The following is an 8,209-nucleotide window of genomic DNA, read 5'->3' on the forward strand; positions in this document are numbered from 1 at the left end:
TCAAAGGAGTAGGGCGCCAGCCGCATATACTGGAGGTGGTGGATTCAAATCCGGCCCGGCCAAAAACTGCAAAAAAAAAAAAAAAAAAAAAAAGAATGTTAATCTTAGAATAACGTCCAACTCATTAAGTGTTTAAAAACTTAGATATTTTTAAGTCTTTTAAGCTTTACTCTGCAATCTGTTTATTTACAAACCTGATGATGTTTATATAAAAACAAGAATACTTGAACTTTGACAAATTAAGGCAAACTTAACTTGTTAAGTTTAATTTATTAAACTTATTAAATCTCTTAAACAGTTAACTCTTTTACCAAGCTTATTAAAATCTCTTAGATATTTTAAACTTCATTTAAAGCTTTATATTTTTGATCTGTCAAATGCTTCAAACTTATAAAGAGTTGAATTCATAAACCTAATAGTAAAGTTTTTCCAGGGATTTAAGCAACGCTTGTAACTCTAATAAACACGTTAAATGTAAGATTCTTTTAAACATACAAACACTTTCAAACTTACATTTTCTTAAGCATTTCAAATTAAAATTGTAAGTTCAACATGTCATTCTTTAATACATAGTCTGTCAGATTCTCTTAAATGTTTCAAACAGTTTGGTAACATCGGCATGTTATCATGATGGTATAGAACAACCCAGAATCTAACTTCTTTTTCTTTCTTTCTTTCTTTTTTTTTTTTTTTTGAGACAGTCTTACTTTGTCACCCTCAGTAGAGTGCTGTGGCATCTTAGCTCACAACCTCAAACTCTTGGGCTCAAGCAATCTTCTTGCCTTAGCCTCCTGAGTAGCTGGGACTACGGGCGCCTGTCACAACTCCCAGCTATTTTTAGAGATGGAGATCTCACTCTGGATCATGCTCCTCTCAAACTCCTGAGGTCCAGGCAGTCTACCCACCTCGGCCTCCCAAAGTACTGGGGTTACAGGTGTGAGCCACCGTAACTGGCCAAAATCTTAACTTCTAAGTGTTAATATATTAAAGAGTTGATTTACTTTATTTTCTAGTTCTTTTTCTATACCTTGTTAGGCTTTCACAAGTCACTTATGCAATTCAAAAGGAACAGTATTACCATTTAGTTGGATTAAAGTGCCGTCTCTAAAACTTGGACTGAGGTAAAGTTCTCAATTACTGCCTAGACATGAATGCTAGGATCTGATTGCCACTTCCAGAATGACTTTCCTACATCCCTTGGTTAACTTATTGATTCCCTTTTAGTGAGACTGTGCCTGCTCTATCAGGGCGGACCTGTAAGCCTCCAGCTGGGATTTATTTCACAACTCAGTGTACCACAATGTTCTGAGGGCCTTTTTTTTTTTTTTTTTTTTGGTGAATCTCGGCATCTTGGTGCATATTGGTAGATAGTCTTTTGGTCTTTTGTAGTGCAAGTCTGTTGTACTATATCACTTTGCTGCTTGATTAGAATTATTTTAACTCTTCATTTTTAGATGTATTGTCCCCTTGTCTAGTCTCATAGATTGCAATTTTATGGTCATAATGGGAAGAATGCATATTTAATATATACAAACGCTTCTACATGTATATGATGTATACACATATGATATATGTAAATTTTACCGATTTATTGACAATCAAAATAGAGTGAGCTTTTTGGGGGAAACTGCTAGCATAAATAGGGTAGAATAACCATGTATTATTTAAAAAGGAATAATAAAGGTGAACTTTTTATTTGAGATATAAAATATACTATAAAACTTTTCGAAACAGGGCAGTACTGTTTGAAGAATTTCTAAACACTAGATTAATATATATAACATTTGGATTTCAGAAACAGACTTTGGACATCCTGCGATCTTGCTGTATGATGTGTGCCAAATTAGCAGGTGGAAAGATTATTTAGTGATTACTGGAAAAGATCAAATTAGAGCCTTTCCTCACATCTTATAGCTTATTAAATTCATCTGGGGTAGGTGAACACTGTATCTATGAAAGACCATATAGGTAAATTATTTTATAAGACCTGATTGGAGAAGAGCATTGTGGGCATAAAAGAAATGAGAGAAGTCGTAGGGGAAAAAAGCCTAATTTTGACTGAATCAAAAGTTAACATTTGGGGAGTGCCAGTGAGTAGGGCGCCAGATTTGAACCTGGCTCTGGCCAAACTGCAGCAACAACAAAATAGCCAGGCATTGCTGCAGGCACCTGTAGTCCCAGCCACTTGGGAGGCCGAGGCGGTTGCTTGAGCTGTGACGTCACTGCACTCTACCAAGGGTGACAAAAGTGAGACTCTGTCTCTTAAAAAAAAAAAAGTTAACATTCTTTTGTCATACCTCATTCTAGGCAAAGTTAAATAGAAAATAGCAAAACAGGAAAAAGGACTTATAAGAGATACATGTATGACAGACATTATACATGTATAATACATACTATAACCCATATACAGGTCTTTTGCACTGCAAAAGTTCATGTGCAATTTTAGATGCACACTATTTTAAGTTGCACATGAACTTTAAGTCACCCTGTATAATATCAGTGGTCCTTATAAATCAATAAGACACATAAATCACAGTATATTCAACCACTCACTGACTGCTGAGCATTCAGGTTGCTTCTGTCATTTTTCTGCTACAAACAAGTCTATAATGAGTATGCTTATTGGTGTGGTAGAAAGTTCACACTAGAATGTTAGGGCACCAGCCACATACACCAGGATTAGCTGGTACGAACCCAGCCCAGGCCTGCTAAACATCAGTGACAGCTACAGCAAAAAAATAGCTGGGCGTTGTGGTGGGCACCTGTAGTCATAGCTACTTGGGAGGCTGAGGCAAGAGAATCGCTTAAGCCCAAGAATGGGAGGTTGCTGCCAAGGGCGAGAAAAAACCCCCACAAAATTACCTGTGAAGCACACACAAAATAGGTGTATATAGTATGTATTAGCATATTTATGTTATGTAAATATTTGGAATTCAAAATCTATTCTGACTATTTTCAAGTGACTTTGAAGGTCTTTGGCATGTGATAATTTGTTACTTTGCCAAGGCCTATGTTTGGTGGTGAGGGGCGGGCCCTCAGGGAGCTTGTAACTTTGTTAGGAAGTGAATCTACCACACCGGTCCTGAGCTACTGGTTTGTTACTATCTCAGGGGTGGCAATATCTTCTGTTAGGTTAAAAGCTTTGTCTTTGTGAAAATTGGCTCCAAGTGAAAGTAAACTAGTAGTAAAAATAAAGAAGTCTTCAGAAAGATGATTCTCAGCTAAAGGAAAAAAAAGCATTGGATAAATTAAATGGAAAATAATTTCAATTCTTTAGTGGTCTTTGCAATTTTGAGGATGCTTTTTTATTTTTATATTTTAAAAATTTGTATTTATTTTTGAGACAGTCTCATTCTGTCACCCAGGACAGTGGTGTCATCATAGCTCATTGCAACCTCAATCTCCTAGGTTCATACAGTCCTCCTGCCTCAGCCTCCAGCTGGTACTTCAGGCACCTGCCATATCTACCAGCTAATTTTTCTGTTTTTAGTAGAGATAGGGTCTTGCTATTTCTCAGGCTGGTTTTGAACTCCTGACTTCAAGCTTTCCTCCCATCTTGACTTTCCAAAGTGCTGGGATTACAGGCTACTTCAAATCTGATTTGAAGATTCTCTCTCTCTCTTGCTCTTGCGCTCTTTTTTTTTTAGAGATAGAAACAGAGTCTCATTTCGTTGCCCTTGGTAGAGTGCTGTGGCGTTATAGCTCATAGCAACCCCAAATTCTGGGCCCAAGCCATCCTTTTGCCTCCGCCTTCCAATAGCTGGGATTACAGGTGCCTACCACAAATACCTGGCTATTTTTAGAGGTAGGGTCTCACTCTTGCTCAAGCTGGTCTCAAACTCCTGACCTCAAGTGATCCACCTGCCTTGACCTCCCAGAGTACTAGGATTACAGATGTGAGCCACTGGGCCCAGCCTGATTTTGAGGATTTTTAAGGCTCTGTCAAGTATGGGTTCTCTGAGGTCAAGGATCTAGTGTAGATGCATAGAAAAAAAGACTGGATGGGAGTATGCTAAACAGTGACTTACGATGATATTTGGGGTGATTTTTGTATTTGGTGAAAACATTTCCAGATGAATGTTATTCAAGCAGAAAAAAAATCAATAAATAGTAATTAAAATAAACTTAACAATGGATTTTTTTTTTGAGACAGAGTCTCACTATGTCACCCTTGGTAGAGTGATGTGGCGTCACAGCTCACAGCAACCTCAAACTCTTAGACTTAAGTGATTCTCTTGCTTCAGGCCTCCCAAGTAGCTTGGACTACAGGTACCTGCCAACAACGCCAAGCTATTTTATTGTTGTAGCGGTGGTAATTGTCATTGTTCAGCTGGCCCAGGATGGATTGGAACCTGTCAAGCCTGGGTTTATGTGGCCACTGCCTGACCCACTGAGCTACGGTGCCGCCCATGGATTCTTTTTGACAATGAAATTCTTCTAAGCTTAATTCTGAACTTTTTGGTAAAATGGGATCTGAGGAGAGAAAAACTTAAATTCTGTATAATTAGTCAGGGATATTATTATTTTTATCATCTTTGTTTGACCTGGCCCTTCTTTTCATTGTTAACAGAAGCCATGCAGTGACACCTGCTAAGACTTGTTGGTAGCCATGTCGGAGCCCCACAGGGTCCAGTTCACCTCTCTCCCAGGTTCTCTGAATCCTGCATTTTTGAAGAAGTCCCGGAAAGAAGAGGTTGGGGGATCAGAACAGCATCAGGACTGTGAGCCAGCTGCAGCAGCTGTTCGAATTACACTCACCCTCTTTGAACCTGATCATAAACGCTGTCCAGAGTTCTTCTACCCAGAGCTGGTGAAGAATATACGAGGGAAGGTGAAAGGCCTTCAATCAGGAGATAAGGTATACTTCAGTGTCCCCAGAGTTACTTTGCAGACCTAATATATAGGTGTCAGCATGTACATGTGGGACTTCTGAGGTGGGACTAGCAAGGCTTTGCCCCCAAATCATATCACTCAAGGGAAGCACATGGTTTCCTAGTCTTGCCTCTGTATATGAAGAGGGAGAATTTTTTCTAGAACAATGCATTCTTCTAATTTATACCAGAAAAAATATATGGTACATATAAAGCTAATTTGAATTATGGCTGATTAGTATAAATTAAAAACCAATAAATTTTTCCTGCCAGAGTTATAAATATGTATAAATGAAACCAGTCGCTCACTGCTCCAGTGTTGGAATGCCATGCTAGACATTTTCCTTTTCTTAGGGAATCTTGCTCTCTGCCTAGTGTATTGCCAGGCAAGAAAAGACATAAACTGTTCATATCTTCTAAACTGGTGTTTTTCAGCCTTTTTTAAAATCTCATAACACACTTGAACCCCTATGGTTAAACTCCTGCAGCATGCTTAAATTAGATTGGTAAAAAAAAAAAAAAGAGTGAAGCCTGGTGTGGTGGCTCTTGCCTGTAATCCTAGCACTCTGGGAGGCCCAGGCAGATGGATTACTTGAGCTCAGGAGTTTAAGAACAGCCTGAGCAAGAGCAAGACCCCATCTCTACTAAAAATAGAAAAACCTACCGGGGGTTTGGCAGGTGCCTGTAGTCCCAGCTACTTGGGAAGCTGGGGCAAGAGGATTGCTTGAGCCCAGAGGTTTGAGGTTGCTGTGAGCTATAATGATACCACAGAACTCTACCCAGGGTGACTGAGTGAGACTCTGTCTCGAAAAAAAAGAGTAAAAGAAAATATACTTACTGTGCTTTGAACTTCTTTTGAATATAATTTAATTAATGATTTTTAAAATTTTTCATGGTACACCAGTATGCTATACCAGTTGAAAAATCACTGTTCTAAACAGTAATATTGTGGATAGTTACTTTACCTGGATAAGTAGAAATCTTTCTGCCTTTTTTTTTTTCTTTTTTTGAGACAGAGTCTAACTATCTCGTCCTGGGTAGAGTGCCAAGACGTCACAGCTCACAGCAACCTCCAACTCTTGGGCTTAAGCGAGTCTCTTGCCTCAGCCTCCCAAGTACCTGGGACTACAGGTGCTCACCACATGCCTGGCTATTTTCTTGTTGCAGTTGTTTAGTTGTCCTGGGCTGGATTTGAACCCGCCAGTCTTGGTGTATGTGGCTGGTGCTGAAACCACTGTGCTACAGGCGCTGAGCCTCTTTTCTTTCTGCCTTTTTAAAAAAGATTTACTTTGTTTTTTGCCAGAATTATGTTGTAGCCTTAGGGTGTTTAAAAAATTGTTTGATTTTTAAAGTGTTTTTTGTTTGTTTGTTTATTTTGTTTTTGAGACAGTCTGACTCTCTTACCCAGGCTGGAGTGCAGTGGTGTCATTATAGGCATTGAATCAGATTTTGCAGAATTACATGAATGGAACTTGTACTTTCTTAAATAAGTAGGATAAACACTGATGAGGTGGAAACATGCAGCCTACCTTTTTCTGAAAAACAATTTTTATTATGCAGCATATGTGTTGAGTCATTAGCAAGGTTCTATGAATAGGAGTGTGGGACTATTTTTTGATTATTTTTTGTGGAATGGTCTCTTTACAGAAGAAAGATCTCTCAGATCCTTTCAATGACGAAGAAAAAGAAAGACACAAAGTGGAGGTTCTTGCCCGGAAATTTGAAGAAAAATATGTAAGATTTCTCTTTTGGGCAATAAAACCTCATTGAGTGGGAGAGGTTTCTAAACATTTCCATATTTGTTTAGTGGATTATCATGTAATCAGGACTGATGTGTAAATAAGTTTAGAGCTTGGAGAGAACACAATGCAGTTATTAAACAAATATGTTACAATACAGAAAAAGCATGTGGTAGAGCTAGTGTGTGGTGTTAACCAGGCAAATGAACAAGAAGGGCCTATTACCTACCTTGGAGGAAATGTTTTGGTGTAAAGCATAAGAGGCCATTTTATGCAGATAACATCTGTCTTGTGTGGAAAGGTCTAAGGAGTATGGGGGGGAGGGATGTGTATAAGAGAGACTCTTACAGTGTGTTATCAGCTTTAGTAGCTGATGAATATCAAGGCAACAATTCTGTATATTTATCAAAAAGCATATATTCTATTGCTTTTAAATTTTAGGGTGGAAAGAAACGTAGGAAAGACCGAATACAGGATTTGATTGATATGGGGTATGGTTATGATGAATCTGATTCCTTCATCGATAACTCTGAGGCGGTAAGTAGTTAATGAAAATGTGATATCAGGGCTGGGCATGGTGGCTCACACTCGTAATCCTTGCATTATGGGAGGCCAAGACAGGTGGATTGCTTGAGCTCAGAAGTCTGAGACTAGCCTGAGCAAGAGCGAGACCCTGTCTCTACAAAAACTAGAAACTAGCTGGGCACTGTGGCTGATGCTTGTAGTCTCAGTTACTTCAGAGGCTGAGGCAAGAGGATCTCTTGTGCTTAAGAGTTTGAGGTTGCGTTGCTGTAGGATGCGATGCCACAACACTACCCAGGGTGACAGAGTGAGAATCTGTCTCAAAAAAAAAAAAAAATGATATCAGAATCACCATCTTAGCTCCTACTGATAAGGCCTGGAAGCTGGTGGTGGGGTTGGAGTGGGCTTGCCCTCCTTCTAGCTTGAGGCAGTAGAATAGAAGCATTGATGAGATAGGAAATGAAGTTCCCGATACAAGCATTAGTTTCTTCATCTGAAAATGATAACCAGATCTGTGTAAAACACCCATACTTGGATATTCATGATTGACCAGAAGGATGACTTTAGCATGCTCATGGAAGTGTGACAAAGAAATAGTCACATCTCTCTCTCGAGACCCACTTCGCACCTTTGGGCTATACAACCAGAAGTTGGAGCTGACACTTTGTTTCCCCTCTTCAGTATGATGAGCTTGTTCCTGCTTCTTTGACTACAAAATATGGAGGATTTTACATTAACTCGGGAACCCTGCAGTTTAGACAAGCATCTGAATCTGAGGACGACTTCATTAAAGAAAAGAAGAAAAAATCTCCAAAGGTTAGAACATGCTTTTAGATTTCAGAAATGCTTTTTGCCATGACCATATCAGATCAGTAGATGACTTGCCAGAGTATGTGACGGTTTAGGATGGCTCAGGAGGCCGGTGGAAAGGCAGAGGTGTGCCAGGTTGCTGGTTCACCCCTTACACATGTGCCATGACAAGACACGAATGTGAGGGGCTTTGTTCAGCTATTGGTCATAGTGTCCACATCACGTGATTCTTAGTAGGGGTCGTTTCTTTTTTTTTTTTTTTTTTTT

The 8,209-nt window shown here is 39.2% G+C and overlaps 1 protein-coding gene across 7 annotated transcripts in view; it reads left to right on the plus strand.

Annotated features, from left to right (window-relative positions):
• UBN1 (ubinuclein 1) overlaps window positions 1–8,209 on the plus strand; it is a 36,561-nt gene that overhangs the window by 1,652 nt on the left and 26,700 nt on the right. For 6 of the 7 annotated variants that reach the window (XM_003790847.2, XM_023513753.1, XM_023513754.1 and 3 more), the window contains exons 2-5: window positions 4,571–4,858; window positions 6,519–6,605; window positions 7,052–7,147; window positions 7,814–7,948. In XM_003790847.2, the coding sequence (XP_003790895.1) occupies window positions 4,610–4,858; window positions 6,519–6,605; window positions 7,052–7,147; window positions 7,814–7,948 (567 nt within the window). In that variant the 5' untranslated portion in view covers window positions 4,571–4,609. Of the gene's footprint in view, window positions 1–1,795; window positions 1,934–4,570; window positions 4,859–6,518; window positions 6,606–7,051; window positions 7,148–7,813; window positions 7,949–8,209 lie in introns of all 7 variants that reach the window. The other variant, XM_012805808.1, reaches the window with a different exon arrangement.

Source organism: Otolemur garnettii, unplaced genomic scaffold, assembly GCF_000181295.1.
Source record: "Otolemur garnettii isolate 467f Iridium unplaced genomic scaffold, OtoGar3 scaffold00044, whole genome shotgun sequence".
Lineage (NCBI taxonomy): Eukaryota > Metazoa > Chordata > Mammalia > Primates > Galagidae > Otolemur > Otolemur garnettii.